The sequence below is a fragment of the Doryrhamphus excisus genome, linkage group LG5 (genome assembly GCF_037039965.1).
Source record: "Doryrhamphus excisus strain RoL-2023G ecotype Guam linkage group LG5, RoL_Dexc_Guam_v1.1, whole genome shotgun sequence".
Lineage (NCBI taxonomy): Eukaryota > Metazoa > Chordata > Actinopteri > Syngnathiformes > Syngnathidae > Doryrhamphus > Doryrhamphus excisus.
This window is the reverse complement of record NC_136361.1, coordinates 20,526,609-20,546,996: the sequence shown is the minus strand read 5'-3', so window position 1 is coordinate 20,546,996 and position 20,388 is coordinate 20,526,609. Positions and strand designations below refer to the sequence as shown.

General features: G+C 40.8%; 2 protein-coding genes across 4 annotated transcripts; one reads left to right on the top strand and one right to left on the bottom strand.

Annotated features, from left to right (window-relative positions):
- The first annotated feature begins 521 nt into the window (after positions 1-521).
- fbxl4 (F-box and leucine-rich repeat protein 4) lies at positions 522-11,123 on the top strand. Of its 3 annotated transcripts, XR_009119966.2 has the most exons (10): positions 522-893; positions 1,815-2,449; positions 3,621-3,948; positions 5,456-5,700; positions 5,878-6,091; positions 6,338-6,409; positions 7,490-7,614; positions 7,751-7,938; positions 8,661-8,916; positions 9,203-11,123. XR_009119966.2 is itself a non-coding variant. In XM_058053956.2 (9 exons), exons 2-9 carry the CDS (start codon positions 1,953-1,955, stop codon positions 8,822-8,824), a joined length of 1,833 nt encoding a protein of 610 aa, XP_057909939.1. In that variant the 5' UTR covers positions 522-776; positions 1,815-1,952; the 3' UTR covers positions 8,825-11,123. The 3 variants fall into 3 exon arrangements, 2 of the variants coding, with proteins under 2 accessions (XP_057909939.1, XP_057909938.1); XM_058053956.2 differs by having other exon boundaries at positions 522-776; positions 8,661-11,123; XM_058053955.2 differs by having other exon boundaries at positions 8,661-11,123.
- Positions 11,124-16,806: 5,683 nt separating this feature from the next.
- On the bottom strand, positions 16,807-18,792 carry pou3f2b (POU class 3 homeobox 2b). The gene has a single exon (XM_058053350.2). The coding sequence runs from the start codon at positions 18,708-18,710 to the stop codon at positions 17,568-17,570; it is 1,143 nt and encodes a 380-aa protein (XP_057909333.1). The 5' UTR covers positions 18,711-18,792; the 3' UTR covers positions 16,807-17,567.
- Between the last annotated feature and the right edge of the window lie 1,596 nt (positions 18,793-20,388).

Here is a 20,388-nt window from a genome sequence, read left to right as displayed (position 1 = left end):
TTTGCATTTGAGTGTGCTCGGCCATGTGCATATGCATGTGTGTGTGTGTGGCACAGTGGACCACAACGGAGCTTTGACAGTAGTGGGATTGCTGCTGCTCGCTGATGCCTGCATGGAAGAGCTGACGACTGCCCCACCTGTCAATCACCATGCATGCTCACCAGCCACAATTTCATCACACTTTGTTAGCTCTAAAGATGGCAAGAAGGCTGTTGAAAGTGATAGGAGAAGAGCTCCTCTTAGACAGTGGATATCATCCATTGTATGTTTTAGTGTAACTTAGTGTTCAACATCCAAATATCTATTAAGATTTCCTGTCAAAGCACATTTCAAATCATTAAGAAGTCATTGTTGATAAATGTTGGCAGATTTTATTGATGGAAGCATCTATACACTGGAAATACCACCGTCATAATTTTGCCATCTATTACAGTCTACTTATTAGGCGAGACAGCATAATAATCAATATAAACTACAACTCCCAGAAGGCATTTGTAACCTAACCGGAAGTTGGTCATTTGTTATGCGGAAATATTGCTGCTCTCGTAGCCACCATGTAGCATTCTGCTTTCAAAGGAAAGAATGTTATTCGATGAAGTTATTTATACGACTATTAATACATATTACATTATATAACGTATTATAGTCCTCATAAAAATATACCATGTCGTGCATTCGCCGTTGTGGAAAAGCAATTTTGACACTTTGCAAATCTTTACTATTTCTTTAAATGATTTGTTTCATCACTGCGGTTTGTCATCAACACGACTTATCAAGTATGTATTTATGCAAAAGTATTAAGCTATACACAATTTCCGGTGTATAGGATTTTTGATATAATGTCGATTTGGATGTGTGTATTCAGTGTCCCATGTTATGGAAGGCATCACAAGGTAACGTATGGGCTCTTTCGTGGATGTATTTCTAGTCAGGAAATATGCCAATGTTCCTTAATGAATGGTTACATCCTTCTATATATAGAGGCATTTTGTTTTGTTTTGCTGTGGTAGCTAACAATGGATGTTTGGAAAGGCGAGCTAACGAGAATCTGTAAGCTAGCTAGCTAACGCTTGCTAACACGGCTAACACAACTTCACGAAACTAAAACTCGTTACTTCACCGATAAACATCACGTAAAAACTATATATTTCCGTGTTTTTTCCCATGATAACTATTATACATTTACGTTCTGTACATGTAGTAAGTGTGTGCTAAAAATAATACCTGCAGTTCTGTGTATGCAATTTTAAGCGCTTCCATTTTTGGGCGATTGATTGATGGAGGCTATAATTTAAAAAATAAATCAAAAATCGACTACTGAGAGCAAATAGGAAGTGTCACTATCTGCGGAAGCTATAGAAGCTACAGCAATAGTAAGTGATGTAGTATTCATCACCTGAGATACTACGTGTTGTGGCAATGCACATACTGACAACTGAACAAAATATTTATCACTCTCTTTGCTTATAATTTTTGCATTAACATTAGACACGAAGAAACGCGTTGCAAACTGTCGCTTGTATTGATTTTCGCAGTTTGTAAATTTAATGCCACACCTTAAGTAATTATAAATGATTGATATCTGTTGTGTCTTTTTGGTTACACCCATGCATTTCTTAGGCATGCGTCATTATTTTATAAGATAATAGATTAGCCCTATTGTGTTCCAGAGAGGCCTTTGGAAACATTTGTCATTTTCGGTATCTTTAAAAATTACAGAGCAAATAATGCACAAACACTAATTAATTATATGTATGATGACATACGTATTATGGCACATCTCACTCTTCCATGTTTTGTCTCTAACCCTACAGGTCATGCATGCAGCCAGGCCTCTAACCTGCACTTTTTACACCCCAGCCCTAGAGCCAGTGTGCTTCCAGTAGGTGGAGGCTCTTCCTCCTTTCTCCTCCATTTTCCCCCCTCTGGCTCCGACAAGTCCAGAGTTCCCTATGTTCACTCTGTTGAGCATGTTTTACTATATCTGTCTGCGGCGACGCTCCAGGAGCGGGACTCGCGGCGAAGCACTGACCAGTCGACGAGCTGTGGAGTCTGGTCAACGAGCGATATTGCCTGTCAGCGTGGAAGTGGAGCAGTATGCAAAGGAGGTTTTGGACTTCAGCTCTCATTACGGCAGTGAAAACAGCATGTCGTACACCATGTGGAACCTGGCTGGTGTACCCAATGTCTATCCCAGCTCCGGGGACTTTACACAGACTGCTCTGTTCAGGACTTATGGAACATGGTGGGAACAGTGTGCAAGCACTCCGCCACAATTACGGCGCACCCCTAAAGGCTTTTACAGCCAGGATTATATCGAGCTGGGCTTTGAGGAGCCAGTTTACCCTACAGCTGTGGAGGTGCTTGAGACTTACTACCCCGGGGCCATTGTCCAGATTCTGGCCTGCTCACATAACCCCTTTTCCCAGAATCCTCCAACGGATGTCAGGTAAAGACAAACATATGATTTGGAAAACTATCATCAGACATGACATTGCACATATGTGATGCTTGTGAGAATTCATGACATAATCCATGCTTCTAGCTAGCTCATTTGGATGCCTGATCAGTATATACTTTGTGGACGTTACTATTGTGAAACACATAGTATTTATAAGATAGGGAGATATATTTTTATGATGCTGTGATGAGAGTTATGTGATATTCGTATTGACCAAACACCATTCTCGCTTGGTAAAGTAAGTCGGTAAAATGTATTTACAGTATATAGCACCGTTCACAGACTACAAAAAAATCACAGTATATACACAGTTAATAATAAAATAAAACGGTAGACAGCTCAGCCCAATCAGAAGGTGTTAAGAAATAAAAACGAATGACCAACACAGTACACAGTAATTATTATGAATGATAAGGAATAGGAAACAATGTAAACATGTTCGCTAGTTGAATTAGTGTTTTACATTTATAGGTGGATGATATACTGTAAAAAAATCGATGGATGGATGGACAAGCGAAAATCATTCAAGAGTAAACATATTTTACAATTCAACACATCGATATACGAGGAAAACACTCAGACTGTCTAGCCCTGTAAACTGACAGTTTGCAGCTTGTCAATTCCCAAAGATACTGACGGCATTTTATCAGAAAACCAGTACAAATGAGTTAAATTGATTGATTACACTATGCTCAAGATATACTAAATGTGTCCGTGTTATCTTTTGTTGTCTTTTAATACGAAATGAATCTATTAAGCAGTGAGACAACAAGATTTCAGTTGCTGAGCATGAGCAGCAGTTCTGGATCTTTCTGTATCGCTCAGATGTAATGGAAGCTATCAGGGTTGATAGTCCCATCAGTCAACTTCTATTAGTATTCCATCCTTTTGTTTAAGCTAAACTAACAATGTGTCATGAGGTGCAGTGTAATAAATCACATTCTTTTTCTAGCGTGCACATCATTGGTTGAGGCGTGGAACTTTTGAAACTGCAGGTTTGATTAAAAAAAAATGTCAGATGAGGTCTCATGGTACAGATTTCTGACACCAAAGAAGTAACAGTGTCATACTGCGGGGGTCGTATGATACTGTAATATGAATACTGTGATGATATTTTTAAAGGTATAATGCCAGGCCCCTCCTACTTTCTCTAACTCAGGTGGGAGGTGTTATGGTCAGGGGAGCCCGTCAAGGTACTGACACCCCAGGCACGCCAATTTTCACCAAACATCAAGCACATCAATTTCCCTACCAACCTGCTGCGCCTGGAGGTCAATAGCTCCCTGTTGGATTACTATACCGAGCTGGACGCCGTCATCCTACGTGGTGTGAAAGAGAGGCCCATGCTCGCACTCTACAAGATGCCCGTCATCGACATCACTGACCTCAGCGACAGCGAAGAAGACCTGTCTGATGTGGGAGGTCCATTCAGACAATGTGCAAACAGCAGGACAGGCAATGGCTTCTTTGACAAACTGCCCTATGAGGTGAATGATTAGCTCAGGAATTGCACTTCATGTTTAATACAAAGTCATTGATTTTAGTGGTTGACTCATAGAGGTCAAACATTGGTTCTAATTGGTCAGTAGTGCACATCTGATTTTACAGATACTTGCCAAATCCTGAAGGTTTCAAGGCTGTCACTTGGCAACTCAACTTTCAGATCCCTTTCATAGAATCAGCCTAAATGCATTAGGGGAGATCACTGATTCCCCCACTGTATGAAGTGTGTGATTGACTAGTGATCAGTCTAGGATGGGGTAGTAGCCGGGATAGCCTTCAGGTGCCTGTAAACAGGACAATCAGGAACAGGATATTCAGTAGAAAATGGCTGGCTGTTGAATACAAAGAGATACTTGACATTTAAAGATAACATTTAAATTTCTGGCTATCATTTGGCGATTTCAAAAGTTTTTTAGTTTTCTCCCAGAGAAGAAGATGAATAGCTCAAGTTGTAACGAACCAAACAGCAACCGGCTCCGCTTTCTTCACATGGCAAGAGCTCCCTGCAAAGTACTTGGAATTTGTCGAAAACTAAAACCTGGCAAAAGTAATAAGACAACAGAGCCAATCAAATGCTGATTAGGTGCCATTGCCATCTGATGATTTCTAAGTACTATTCATTCTTTTTCCACTTTTGGGACTCGGCAATGAAATGGAACTTAGGCTTATTGAAGCTTCAGGCATCGATTCAGGAATCAGTTCCTCAAGTTTAAATAAGATAACATTTAAATGTGATCACTTCTCATTATCTTATTTAATATGTTATCAAAACATATTATTCACTACGCAAATATGCATTTGGGACTACATGTCCACATGCAGATTATGTAATTACATTTGCCTACTATTGAAAGTGGACATTTTAGGACACATCTTCCAGAATAAAAGTAAAACAAAACTATATTTTATGGTTTTTATGCTTTATACTATACCATATTAGCTGTATGCGCCACCAGTATGCAAGGGGTTTTATCAATTGTTTCTCAATGCTATATTAAAATGTCTAGATTCGTTTTACATTTCTGCGTGTTGTAAAAATAAGGATTTTCTATGAAAAAGAATAATGTGAATATTTTTTTTAGTAGTATAGTATTCATTCTAAAACTGATTTTTTCTTCTTCTTGGTCATGTAACATCATGTATGCCTCTTGTTGCCGGGAAGAATTCAAAGGTCTCAAGCATAACTAATGCAATTAAAAAGAAAACACTCGGGTGTTCCAGTTGGCAGGAAGTTAGACAGACACTAAGCAAATTACTCCAGTGTAATAACACAAGTTTAAACACAGTTTTTAATGGAACCGTGCTCTGTGTTAAATCTAAAATCCATATTAGAAAGAATTAGGAATAGCACCATTTGCTGAGGCATTGTCTCTTCTACCCTGAAACCCAAGTTATTGATGCAACTTGTTTGATATTTCTTATTTATGTTGCCTCCCACTTCCTCTAACTTTCTTTCTCACCTCTTGTGTTCTCCCCATCCTCCATCCATAGCTCATTCAGTTGATACTGAGCCACCTGACCTTGCCAGACCTCTGCCGTCTGGCCCAGAGCTGTAAGCTGCTGCACCAGCATTGTTGTGACCCGCTCCAGTACACCCAGCTGAGTCTGCAGCCCTACTGGGCGAGGCTGAGTGACACCTCCTTGGGACACCTGCAGAGCCGCTGCACACGCCTCCAGAGGCTCAACCTTTCCTGGACGGGCAACCGGGGAGCTCTCACCCTGAGTAGCTTCAGCAGGTCAGACTGTCAGCTGGCCATAAGTTCTAGAGAAAAGAAATGGCCTTGAAGAATTAGAAAGTTGTGAAAGAAGTACAGCTATAGTCAAAGTGAGACGATATTGTTCATTTCTGAAAATGAAGCTTGGCAAACTTGCCTGTCCTGTTTACTCCGTCCTTATCAGTCCTTTGTCCTCAGTTTCATGAAGGTCTGTGGGCTTAGTCTGGTGTCCCTGGAACTGTCTTGCTGCCATTTTCTGACCGAGGCCTGTTTGGAGGTCATCGCCCAGACTTGTCCAGGGCTACAGGAGCTTAATCTGGCCTCCTGCGATCGCCTCAACCCGCAGGCCTTCACACACATTTCAAAACTTACGCGCCTCCGCCGACTGGTGCTTTACCGTACCAAGATCGGGGTAGGTGGAGCTAACACAAGCCAAGTGACTTTTGCACAAGCGCAAGTGTGTGTTCTGTTTTCCCTGTTTACAGCTGTCTATATGCCGTTGTTTATCAGCGGTGATTGAATCATATTTCAAACACATGTCTGTGAGGGGTTTTTGAAATACGAATTTGACAAAAATATATTCTGCAAACAGTCTATTTTTATGTAAAATTGTAACTCGAATAACTAATAATCTTGTCTTTCTCTTTGTGTTCTGCAGCAAACTGCTATTCTTAGCATCCTGACTTTCTGCATTGAGTTGAAACACCTCAACCTGGGGAGCTGTGTGAGGGTGAGAATCTACATACAGTATACCAACGCATTGGTGGCAGGAATTGGGTCTTCCAAAACATACTAGATATTATCAAATGCTGGATGTCCAGCTATCATCTCAAGTGGAGCGGTCTAGCGGTTGGATGAATAGACTAGTTGCCACTGTCCAATGAAATAGTTTTGTCAGAAAAAGTAAGACGATTATTTTTCGTGTCCTGTTGATTTGGAAATTGGTCAAATTAATCATCGGAATCAGTTTTATAGCTGACACCGACATTTTAGTGTGGTCATTGAATCTGTTCACAAGTTCTCCCACCTAGACTAACACCCCAGTCAGTTCCAGACAAGAAAAAACAACTCCTATGATACAGTATTGCCACCAGCATGCTTCAATGTGGGTATAGTGTACTTGATGAGTTGGTGCTGTGGAGGGTTGTTTTGTGCCAAATACTTTTTGAAATTATGCCTGACAAGTTCACCCTTGGTGTAATGAAATCAGAACACTTAAACTGAATTTATTAAGGCTTGATCCCCCCCCCCACCCTCCTTCCTGACAAGGCCATTTTGGCCATCGTGCCCACCGAACCCACAGTGCAGACATGAGTAATGCAAAAATGTGTTTCATCACATGCGGTGCACAACTAACATTTGCCAGACATTCTTGCAGTTTAAGGATGCTACTTGCTTGTTGTCAGTTTCCCTGACCAGCTTTCATCACTTTTAAGGGACGTCCAGTTCTTGTTGTTATCATTGCTGTGCCATTTTCTTTCTGCGCATACTGAAGGACCATTTTTAGCCCAAAGCCATCAAAATGGTTTAATCCAGTTAGTGTTTGTATCCTCTTTTTAAGTAAGTAAGTTGTTCATTAGAAGCTACGTGATATGACTACTTATGAACGACAAACTGTTAGTTACGTACATGCACTAATCATTTTCCCTCCCCCTTTATACTCAAGGTAATTCAACATAGATAATGTATAGCCACTCGTTGCTGCTTTGGGGGTTTTAAGACCAAAGGGGAGCTGATCATTATAAGTTTGTATTTCTCTTGTGCTGCACATGCAGGTTATGAAACAAACTCTTGTTTTAATTTTCCGTAGATCGAAGATTATGATGTTTTAGCAAGCATGCTGGCTGCTCGTTGCCGCTCACTCTGTTCACTGGACCTTTGGCGATGCAGAAACCTGACGGATCGAGGCCTCAATGAGCTTGCGTCTGGCTGCAGGTAAGTCAAAAGCAGCTACGGTGTGACCACTACAACATGATTATTTGATGTTGGTTCGTCTGTGCTTGATGAGAGAGATATTTTTGGAGTCACACCAACTACACAGCACATTTTTGTTTGGTCTGTGACAACTCAGAATGTTAGAGGAGCTGGACCTGGGCTGGTCTCCCACACTGCAGAGTAGCACTGGATGTTTTCAGCACCTTGCTCGCAGCCTTCCTCGCCTACGCAAACTCTTCCTGACTGCCAATCGCACAGTCTGTGACTCAGACATAGAGGAGTTGGCCACCAGCTGCCCCTTGCTACAGCACCTTGACATACTGGGTAAGTTGTTTCCTTATAGATTACATCAGCAACATACCTGTCATGGTTGGCAAGAGCAGTTTTTCAGTGGTGAAATACCAGCACATGTAGCTTGCATCGGTTCCTGATCCCCATAACAGACACATTAGGTTAATTGGAAACTCTAAATGTATAAATATTAAAAGTGAATGGTTGCCTATATGTGCACTGTGATGGACCCAACATCTCCCCAATGCTAGTTTAATTAATGTGTATGGACTGTGCGTATAATGTGAGTCTGCCTACTTCGCACACGTTTTCCGCTTTCAATGCTTGTTCTCTCCGAACAGGCCTTGTTGAGATTCTTCCTTATTTTGGAAGATGTGTTGAAAAAAAGTAAAGCACGCACAGAGTTAATCTTTTGATGTTTGTTAAACCGAGGAATTATGCTGATGTCTCACATGGCGCTGTGCATGGTGGCAGTATGAGTTTGGGACTTTGGAGGTGTCATGTTTGCATAAATGTTACTGAATTCTGCTCCCTAGTTCACTGGAAAGATTCCAGTATACAATAAATCCCTGCTCTTTGCGCGATTTACACCCAGGAGCACCAGCCACTTGCAAAAAAAAAGTAATTTATTAAAACATTGTGGGCTTTGTGAAAACCTTTGTCAATCAGAGGTTTGTTCATTCTCCTGAATAGTTTAGTTGTAATTCACTCTATAATCTGGATAATCAATCTTGCATCCCTTGTTTATCGGGCAGGTACAAGGCTTGTGAGTGCTGCCTCATTGAAGAAACTCCTCCAGTCATGTCCGCAGCTGCTCCTCCTGGATGTTTCCTTCTGCTCGCAGATAGACACTCGGGTCATCCAAGAGCTCTCCAGCCTCTTCCCCAGTGTAGCTATCAAGAGGAGTTTCACACACTGACCCTTGCACGGTCTGATTACTGCAGAAGAAGCAAACTGAGGCACAGCAGATGCTGGAGAGATGCCTCTGGATCACAGGATCTTCTATTAGTGGTAAGTAAGTAAGGCCGTTTGACTGGGTGAGAAAGTTCCTTGAACTGGAATGGCACAGGATGGAAAAAAAAAAACAACCACAGACTCTCATCTGAAATGTGAGGCTTAATTTATTATTTTTGGACATAAAATCAGGGCTATTGCAGTGAAGCAATTGCATCTTCCTGAAATATGAATCGTGAGAAAGAAATGTGACTTATTTATAAAATGATGCTTCACTAGCAGTAGTCATGTTGGTAGGAAAAAAAAGACAAGTGTGAAAATCAGTCTTTGTTACAAACTGCAGGGAACGCATCAGCAGGACATTTTATGAGCAACGATCAGGTGCAGCTTTGGTTAGTGCCTTCTCAGATTGACCATTCGACATGAAGGCCGTCATACATGGCGTCTGATCCATGCTTGTCATATGTTCAAATTCATTTTGAATATGATCTTGAGGGAAGGAAGGCCTTATTCCACACAGGTCTGTGGATTATTTCAGTCAAAATGTAACCCAAGAATTAGCATTTATTAATGCCATGGTTATTGTTCACAGGACTAATATAAAACCTGTCAACATTTCACCAGTTTGTATAGTTGTATCCAAAATCATTCAGTCAAAACTGGTCTTTTATATCACAAAACCAGTCATCTCTCCTAATGTACAATGTATTTGTGCCTTATATTCTTGATTATATTATAGTGTACAGTATTTAGTTTGACATGTGCCCCTCAACCAAAGTGATATGGAGATACCGGTCCTATTTGTCACCTACCTTCTAGTTCATATGCCACATACTGTGTGTAGCAGTGTCAATTATAATGAAAAGTATTTATTTCTATTTCTTTGCAAGGGTTTTATTTTAATGTACATATGTCTGTTTTATTATCTACTGAAAGACTATTTAATTTTGGGGAATACAGGGCTTGGTAAATGACTTGCTATGAATGACAAAGACCCAACTAATGATATGATTGTCAGGCAGCACTATCTGTGACATTATGAAAACATCAAAAACACATTGTTGATGTTCTAGTAGAAGACTCATGTATACTACCTACAGTTAGTTATTGGTCTTTTTTTTAAGCAATATTCCTTTACAATTACAGATTTTATGTTAAGTTCTTACATGGACTGTCTTCTAAATGCCATGCATAATTGGCTTCACATAAGCCAACATATCTGCTGTATCTCGTTATGTTGTATTTGATATACAATGTATGCACCACACTGTTTTTCTTTAATAGATGATCTCATCTCAACACAAGGAGAATGCAGAACATGTCAATAATATGTAAAGCTTGACTGTTGGTTTAAGGTACTCTGTTGTATTTATACTTTAACAACAATGTCGTACTGGAGAAATCTTACTTTTGCTCATCATGTAGCAGCCATTCCCAACCTTTTACTGTCACCTGTACCCCTGGAAAACTTGAGTTCATCTGAAGATGCAAAATATGCATTTAATTTAAATTTGAGTTATAAAAATATTTATTACCTTTGTTTGAAAATTTTAAAAGAATCGATACCCATTTTTTGTTTGAAATGTTATCTTGTATTTACCATTGGGAACCACAGATATACCATATATGGCGTCATTTCCAGTGTGTAACGCGCACCCACTAAATTTAGAAAGAAAAAGAGATTTTTCTATATATAAGCCATATACACCGCGCATGTCCACATCATAAAATGGCATCAAAAAATCTCACAAAAAGCTTAATCCATTGGAAATCGCAGGAGGTCATTACTCAATATTAGAATCTTGACTCACGGTTTCATCTGACAAAGAACACAAAAATCATCACACAGCAACTTAACACAACTTAACTTACCGTTTTCTCACCAACTCTCAAGCGGCGCAGTATTTAAACAATTAGTAGTAGTTCTGAAGTTAAGGGGATGTCATGAGATTAGAACATAGCCGTAAATTAGTCGCAGGGTTGAAAATTTAAGAAAAAAGTAGCGGCTTATACACTGGAAATAATAATAATAATAGTAGTTAGTTTGACCACTTTATTATATCTGTGCAATATTTGAACAACAACCCCCACCATCCAGGATGTGTCATTCATTTCTTTTCACATTGTTTGGGCATGCATTGATGCCCCCTCCCTCCCCATTCTCCAGTTTGATGGCCGCTGTTGTGTGAGAAGATTGTTCCTCTGTGCTCATGAAAGTGGGTGCTTCACTTGAATGAGATTTGAAATAAAATCCATGTGTGTGACGCGCATCTCCTTTTGATTATGATCTAGCTGTCTTCCTACGAGGACATGGATGTTATTTCTTTGTCATTCAGGCTCCTTAAGTTGAGTCATGTGGGGGAACATATAGGGTCATCTACTGACTCTACAGCAGTGAGTGCAGCTATTAGTCAGGATGACGGACTGAAAATTAATAGCGGAATGATCAGTTTTGACTAAGGCCTCTGCCGCTTTGCGGTCTATTAAAACCACAGGGAGAAGTGACATGAGCTTGTCTCCTTAACTGCCTTTTAATGAATTGTTTGTGCCTGGATTAATGGTGTATATTGTGGCCTTATAATGTGCCCTAATGACAGACAATGAGGCGGCCTCGGTTTGAGCATTCATTTAGGCTGCCTCCCCAATGATTATTAGCCACTCAGCCACTGCTCACTGTGATGGTGCAAATAGGTTTCATGGATCTCCTGATGACATTACAGTATTTTAATTATGTTCACTGGAATGCTTTGTTTGCATCTTTCACCTGGAATCATCTGGGATGAAAACCTTCCTTTGAGTCGATGTTGACATGATAGTGTCCTAAATCGCCCATCCTAGCAATTTCAAACGTTTTATTTTAAGCGTTAAGACGGTGTGTTTTAACAGCTCAGCAATGTTCAAGTCGACTGTGGCGTTGCTAATGCTCAACTGGTACTAAAATGATAAAGAAAAAACGTACATACTTCGGGAAAATGGCAACCTTTGTTAGTTTCTTGGTGAAGGAGGGCATACCTGGATTGTTATTGGTGCCTAGTCGTACCCGTCAACATTTGAAAAAAGGGACTTTTTCCGCAAATTAAGAGAAAATGAGGTAAATTCTGGTTGAGAATATCCACCAGTATAACTCCCCTCCTACCCGTCCGCTACTGTGGTGCAGCCATGTTGTTTTACTGCCATGCTTCTTTTGTTTTGAAGGCCTGACTTTACTGGACACGGTATGTAGTATGTGTTATGCCAATGTTCTCCCATCTAACCCCAAACATTCTCAGTTATATTCATGTCTAGTGACAGGGCTGGCCAATCCTGGAGCATCTTGACCTTGGTGACTATCGGGAACTTTGGTGTGGAGGAGAAAGTATGAGAAAGACTAGCATCCTGCTGAAGAAGTTGCCCACTCTGAAAGGTAATGGGCAAAAATAATTAAACAATGATGTTGCATTTGCAAAGCCCACAGCTTGCAGAAAGATGAACAGTGGAAAAGCGGCAGTAGGTTGAGTTTTCTGATGAGTCATGAATTCAACTGTATTCTAATCACAACTACTGACCCGTTGGAAGCCGCGTGAACAGTCAGCTTCGGTAGAGGAATATCATGACCTGCGGTTACATCAAGTATGGGGGTGAGCTGTAGATCTGCCCACCTTCCAAAATTCTCCAGTCGGGTGGCCCTCCTCCTCATAATTTGGGGTTAGATGAGGGAGGAGGCTTGGAAGATGAAACTAAATAATTTAATGAAGTCGATCTGGGAGTCGTGCAAGACTGCTTTCTTTGCCATTCTTGATGATTTGATCAGTTTGTTAATGGAGTCAGTGCTGAGATGTATAAGTACTCTATGTTGAACATCCATTTCATAAATACTCGGATATGATTCGAAAAATAATATGATGATCTTAAAATGTGACCTTTTGTGGTGTCTGAAGAAGGTGTGTCTGAATATGATTATTTTTGCACTGTTTTGGAACAGAATGAAAATGTCACCACTGAGGTTCACTCATCTTAATGCTATAATCCACTGGTTGGCTTACGTAGCAGGCAGAGTGCAGCTTCCCTTCCAATATGCACAAGTAGATGGACTGGCAATACCATGGTGCAGTGGTCTCCAAAGTGCGGCTTGGGGGCCATTGCACATTCTAAAAAACTAACATTTCGGCACATTTGACTCTCCGAAACATTCATTTAATATTAAAGTCATTAATACCAAAAACGTATTGATACGTTTTTAAACCCGAACGCTCACTCCTAAAGACGTTTTTATGTTTTTTTTTTTAGGGGAGGCCAAAAGAGGTGATAACGGCAGTTTTAAGCCATAAAAACAATCATAAGGGGGCAGAAATGCATTTGATAGCATGTACAGTATTTACAAGATGGAGTGATCAGAAGTTACGCATTATAGATACATTTTAACGCATACACACACACACACACACATGCATGGATATACCCACTATATTTGAAAATTGGAAGTAGTTCATGGTGTTGCATTTGTAAATAAATTGTTATTGTGATGGAGAGGCTCCATCATCGACTGTGGTAATGTTGTTTAAATATTTAAGTTATCACAAAAGCACAAAATTGAAGGGAAAATTAAGCTTTAACTTAATTTTTTCACACAAAGCTGTTTTTCTCGCTTTATTTTTTTTTTTGTTAGGAACTGGTATTTTCCTGAAACTTACCTATATGTTCTAATGGAAAGGAAAAAGGGAGAAAGTCTTTTTCTGATGAAAGATGAGAGGTTAAAGTGTTTATATGTTGCATGTTTATATACGTACGAGGCATAGAACAAAATATTATTTGTGCCTTGAAAAATCAGTCAAATTCATCTAAAATGGCCGTTACTGAAGGAGTTGAATTTTGAATTTTTTTTGAATATATCGCACCAAAATACATGTAGTATTACATAGTACTTTTGTATTACCATCTCAACATAATGTATGTAAATGCTTTCCATATCCACCCTTGTTTTGTTTTTTAAGCCTAATTTGTCCTATTTTCTGCTTTCTTATTTAGCTATTATATTATTTTATATTAGCTTGACATTATATTTGAATGTCACAGATTGTAAGGGAAAGTTTTTGTTTTATTGATTTACAATTTATCAGGACTGAATTGATTGGTTTAACTTGACCAGTGTCTAGGTGGTGGTGGTGGTGGTGGTGGTTGGGGGGGTTCTCAGCAAGGATGGCCTTGCTGAGAGATGAGCGTGTCGAGCAATTATAGCCGGAATAATAACACACTGATGGGGTGACACGTTTCGCTCCAGCGATCAGCAAAGTTCATACGAAGTTCTAATTAAACGCTAGCTCGTTTACAAATGAACGCACTCACACATTGGTGTGCTTAAGTGCGGCGAGCGTCATTAGCGGCGGAGCGTGATGGAAGAACAACAATGTCAAACGGGGGGCTGTACACATGCAGCGTTCATCCTCACATGAGTAGCAACTCAACTTTTACAGTAGAAACTCTAATGACTGTGTTTAAAAAATAAAAAAAAAAACACTCAGGTTGTGTTCACCTTTGACCTTTTTGGTTGGCTCCATTGGCCAATAGTCCTGACGCATTAACAGAGGCCTTTGGTTTTATTTGGTTAGGATGTTTTTCCTTAAACCATGTCTTTAGTCCCTATTTTACACAGCAATTTCTTTGTAATGACTTGAAGAAAAATCAATCTCCAGTTCAATTCCGGTGGCGCCGGCCGGGAACTCCTGAAGCTGCGAAACCGAATTTCATTTTACACTCATGCTTGTCTTACCTTGACTCGTCAGAATGTCTTTTGGCACAAGGCGACTATTCCGTTTGATGTGAGCGAGCGCCAAAACGTAATCAGTTTTACGATGAGCTGGAGCCGAGAGAAGCGTACAGCAAAGTGGCGGGGGAAGAAGCGGGAACCAAAAAATGTCTTGACGTTTGCCTCCAATGATCTTCAGAGTCTTTCGGATGAGCACACGTTCGTCTTTTGTGGAGGACTTTTTATGAACGGACACTGGCTATGGAGTATTCATATTACCCATGGTGCTTTGCGGTTTACCCCCATGTAGGCGTTTTAGAACATCCACATTTGATAGAGTTGCGGGGTTATGCTGGAGCCTATCCCAGCTGACTTTGGGACGGGGGTACACCCTGGACTGGTCGCCAACCAATCACAGGCCGCATATATAAAACAATCATTCACACTCATATTCATAACTGTGGACAATTTAGAGTCCAGATGTTAGCATGTGTGGCCAACATGCTAACATTCGAATCCCTCATATTGTCATTGCATTTGTATATAGCTATTATAAAAGTTTACTTTCCTGACAATTGAATATAATTGGTATCCATTTATAAAACAAAATATTCATATTCAGGATGTATTCCAGCATCTTTTGGCAGTAATACCTTTTTAAATCTACCAACTATATTTCATCACATGCCCCAATTGTTTGGTAAAGTGACGTTTCAATGAACCTTGTGCTCCTTCAAGAACGCTGCCACCTGTGGCCACTAGATGGCATTAAAGCACCGACTATACGTGCAACGTGTTTTGCTGCCACTGGAAGTTTGATGGGGAATTTCACCTAAATAAAAAGCAAGGTGTAATTAAAATGACGCACTATTAATTGCACCTACACAGGAGTGTACTTTCTCCATACCATGGGACCACATAGTCCATAGCAGGCCTATATACTAATCACAGTATTTACTTATGTAGTTTTTCATTTAATGGAAAAGACCATTAAAAAAATGCACATTTGAAGTTTTTGCAGGGAACCATATTTAAGGTCATTTTGTTTCACAAGACCATTAAACAGTATTCAGTTTTTAATTATGTGACTATAATATGGAAACTACATTTAGTCACCTCAGGCGAGCCATTATGTTAATTGTTTTGACTACAGCAATAAAATAACCTTGTTTTCCCTCCAATAAAACAAGAGTGTACGCCTGAAAATATTACTATAATAACCTTAGAGTTATTATTGGGTCCGTGGGACTACTATTTTCATTTAAAAAGTACACCTTAAGCCCCAAAGCTTTCATTTGTACGTTTCGTTTCTGTACGTTATTTGAATGTTTAGAAACCAAAAGTGCACAAATAAAAAACAATGCGATTTGACTTTTGACTTAAAAACACATTTAGTCTCAACGTTGGGCAAAAAAGCTGTTTAATAGCAACCCCATCATTTAAAAATGTGCAATTCTTTTGTTCATATATCAAGTGATGAAACACCTCCAGGCATTTCCTAGCTCTGTTTAATAATCCCTGCTTCATCCAGGGAATATAACTTCATATGTCAACTAAACAGCCTGACAATCCAACCTAAAACGTTGCTGGACGCTTCCACATCCCAGAACTTCCACTTGGAGATCATTTGGAGTTGCATGAATTGATTAAAGCTACTGAAGGGGGAAATGTTGTTTTCTAAAGGGAATAAAGGAATTATTCACCTTTTTAAAAATAATTACTCAAAAAAGAAAATCTGGAATTGTTTGCATAAAAGAGGGAATAAAAAATTGTATATACATTTAGCTGTGGTTGCATTTAAATGTAAACATATTTTCGCAAAAGAACATGAATATTCACCTTTTGTGTCATCTCGAAACGCCACTGAATAATAAATGAATAAAAGAAACAGAATATTAAATCAAATGATGACAAGCAGGAAGGAAATGGATGAAACCAACGCGTTATGCAAACGAACTCACAAATAATAATAATAATAATTATTATAATTTTTAACCTCATCTTAACGTTTTGTGGTTTTATATTTTGGGGCTTAAGCAGTTAGAACACTAATAACTCTAAATGTAAAATCATTTTCATCGAATTCACAATTTTATCCGGCCAAAAAAAAAAAAACGCCTACAAAAATAGAAACCATTTAACTGAATTTACATAACGTAAACAAAGTAACTAATCTGAATTAATCATAAAAAATGCACACGCAAATGCGTAATATATGTCCGGAATAATAATAATAATAATAAAAAAAAGAACCATAAATAACAACACAGATACAAGACAGGTAGATTATGAAGGATTTTTAACAAAAAAAAATCTGAAATATTCATTCAAAAAGTGCCCCAGTGGAAAAAAAATGGAACCATGACTTTTAAAGTTATACAATATTTACAAAAGTGGATCAAAAAAATCCTGGTGACATAAATCCTTACAGATATTAAACCCATCCTGCATGTTAGTGCCAAAAAGATAATGACAATCATAATTATAACAATAATAATAATAATAATGTTTTTGGTGGACCTAATCATCAATATCTTCATTTTACTCCTGCTATTAATGATATTTGTTTTTTTATGGAATTATCAACCTCAGCTGTCTGAGAATAAATAAGAGCAATAAAATGAATGCAAAGCTAATAGAGTGGACTCTTTAGTTGCCCCCCCCCCAGCAAACAATCAACCAGCTATATATATATATATATATATATATATATATATATATATATATATGGACCCCATCCTGCTGTTTTTTTGTGTTGCAAACAACAACATCCTCCATGTGTTGTTGTTTCCTTGCCACAATGGTGTCTGCACCTTGGACTCACAGTGCTGGGCTGGTCTCCTCAGAACACAACAACATGTTCCTCTAGTTCCTTTAGAAGAAGGTGCTTTCCTCCTCACTGCAGTCTATGATACATAAAAGAGCCACTATTAAGTGATTTGTATAAATAAAGAGCAAAAAAAAACAAACAGGGGGTTCAAGGGGTTCATTGAACCGGGGTCTGGACCCCGTGGTGGGGCGGCGTGTCCCCATACACGTCCTCGCTCCCCGGCAGAGCTCCTCCGGGAGGCGTCATTCGTTTCTCCTTCTGTCTCCTGTTACAAAACCAAACCCTGACCACTTCTTTCTCCAGATGCAGACTGTCTGCCAGGGTGATTATTTCCGACGCTGCAGGTTTTGGGCACTTCAAAAAATGGCTCTCCAAGGCCCCCTTGACGCTGACCTCGATCGAGGTCCGTTTTTTCCGTTTCCTCCCCTGTGCGGCGATCTTGTCCAGGCTGGTAGGGCTGCCCGAGGTGGAGTCGGCCTCCTCCAGCCACTTGTTCAACAGAGGCTTCAGCTTGCACATGTTTTTGAAGCTGAGCTGCAGGGCCTCAAACCTGCATATGGTGGTCTGGGAGAAGACATTCCCGTACAAGGTCCCCAGGGCGAGTCCCACGTCCGCCTGCGTGAAGCCCAGCTTGATCCTCCTCTGCTTGAACTGCTTGGCGAACTGCTCCAAGTCGTCCGAGGTCGGCGTGTCCTCGTCCGAGTGGTCGTGGTGGCTCTGCGGTCGGTGCTGGTGCTGATGCTGGGACGGGGGGTGGCTGTGCTCGCTCAGGTGCGGGCTGTGGTGGTCCTCGTGAGGGTCCCTTAGGTTGTGGTGGTGCAGCCCCTGGCCGCTGCCCGGGATCAGCCCGTTGACGCTGAAGCTCGGCTGGGAGTAGATGAGGCTCTGGCCGTTGGTGGTCGCCATGCTGGGGATGTGCGCCGCCGGCGCCGTGGTGGTCCTCCACGCCCGCGCGTCGTGGTGGTTCTGGTGCACCAGATGGGACGGCCGCGACTGGTGCTGCAGGTTGCTGCTGGAATTGTGCATGTCCTCCCGGGCGCTCTGCACGGCGGGTTTGATGTCCTGGTCCGCGCCGAGCGGGCTGGTGGACCAAGGGGCCGCCTCGCCGTGGGACAGCGCGGTAATCCACTGGTGCGCGTGGCTCAGCGCGTGGCTGTTGCTCTGCAGCGGGTAGTCGCTCTGCAACAGGCTCTGCGCGTCCCGGTACGCCGCGGCTTGCTGCATGGCGCCGGGCTCCGAGTGCACGATGGAGGCGCTGGAGGTGAGGATGCTGTAGTGGTTAGACGCTGCGGTCGCCATGACGCTCGGAGCCGGACTGGTAGCTCTTATTCAAAGAAACTCGCATTTGACAGATCATCTCCTGCCGACAGGCGGCTCCCAGGCGCTTTGCCGAGTGAGCGCCGGAGCGCACCTGGATCCGGCTCCGCCTCGCCAGCTCATTGGACGTGGGGGGGAGTGATGGACGTGGTTGCTCTGGGCGACGGCGCGCTGATTGGCTGCGGGCTTTTCTCCCTTTGTTGATTGGGGTGCGAGTGGAGGCTGAGAGGAAAAGGAGCGTTGGAGTGCGGCACGGAGGGGACGCGGCGGCGGCTTCGGCGGGGCGACTGTAAGATAGTTGATTTATTTGCATGATCGCGTATGTCATGCCTGAAAATCGTCTGTTGAGTGGGACGACACGCAGCATATTTTTATGGACCGATGCTACTAATTGTTGTGATGTGCGTATTCATGCAATTAAATGTCCTTATAAAACGTCCTGATTTATTTATCTTTAATTGCAGCTTCAGAGCGAGCAATAAATCTGCACTTTATAAACCTTACATTATAGCAGGTGAAACGTTTGTGATGGTGTGCTCTCCGTATATTTGTCATCCTGGAGAATTTTGCCATTTTTTATTACACTATATTCTAATTACAATTAGATTACAACACAGAAAATATGACATAATAGCAAGCTCATGTAAACACCAGCCATTGTTTTCTAATGTGACATTATTTGTTGAGAAAAATTGAGGAAACTTAAAAGTACACTTCATTGGAGCTTCAAGCCAAATGTTCATATCTGACACTAATATCTAATAGAAATATTTAACATGGCATTCAGGTGAATATAAATAATGAATAATGCAATTTGGAGGAAGGTGTTAGTCCATTTTGTCAGTTAATATTGTAAATTGTTGACTGTAGGAGGAAAAAAAATCAACAAAAAAGCCAACTAAAATGAAAAACATATTTCAGAAATATTTCAATTTAAAGGAAAAAGGCTGAAATTATGATAATAATAATTAATAATAACACAAATCATTGTATTTGCATGTATATAAAACATTTTTTTTTAGTTTTGAGTTTTTAATTTGTGGCACATGTTGCAAAAAGTGTGGACACCCATGCTTTTTTTTAAAAATTAAAAAAATTAGGTTAATCATAAAAGCTATTTTATAAAAAAAAATAGCGACAAGAATTATAATAGCACATCTTAACACAATTCTTTTGTTTAGCACATTGTCTGGCATGCAGAGACCACTGTGAGAATCTACTACATCACCAAAAAGAAATCTTTCCATTATCTCCAGGACTTCAGTCATTCATAAAGTTTAATGGTGTGTGCCAAACTGGCCGCTCATCACCCAGTCAAGCACAAATAGACAAAAATGAATGAAGAGGCAGTTTAATGTCCAGATTGGGGCCTCCAGTCCGAGAGCAGAGCGAGCAGCTCTCCATCCCGTCCCAGCTGTCGTCCCCTGGGTCAGCCTCAGGGACCAGGACTTTGTCCGGAGAGGGGACATTCCTGGCCCACCACTGCTGGTTGCCATAGGGAGACGTAAATGAAACAACAGCAGTGGCGTGGCTGCTTCTCCCTCCCCCTCCCCCTCCCTGCATGCTCCTGTGCTATCTAAAGACCTCTATTTAGAGGGACTCTGCTGTGGGGACAAAGCCTGGTTGGGGATAAAGGAGGGAGGAGTAAAGAGCACAGAGT

What these genes read in the sequence shown, in the direction of transcription:
- fbxl4 (XM_058053956.2), top strand. Translation starts at nt 1,953, where the DNA reads ATGTTCACTCTGTTGAGCATGTTTTACTATATCTGTCTGCGGCGACGC. An exon ending in AATCCTCCAACGGATGTCAG is followed by an intron (nt 2,450 to 3,620) that starts GTAAAGACAAAC and finishes TCTCTAACTCAG; the next exon opens with GTGGGAGGTGTTATGGTCAG. An exon ending in TTGACAAACTGCCCTATGAG is followed by an intron (nt 3,949 to 5,455) that starts GTGAATGATTAG and finishes CTCCATCCATAG; the next exon opens with CTCATTCAGTTGATACTGAG.
- pou3f2b (XM_058053350.2), bottom strand. Translation starts at nt 18,710, where the DNA reads ATGGCGACCGCAGCGTCTAACCACTACAGCATCCTCACCTCCAGCGCC.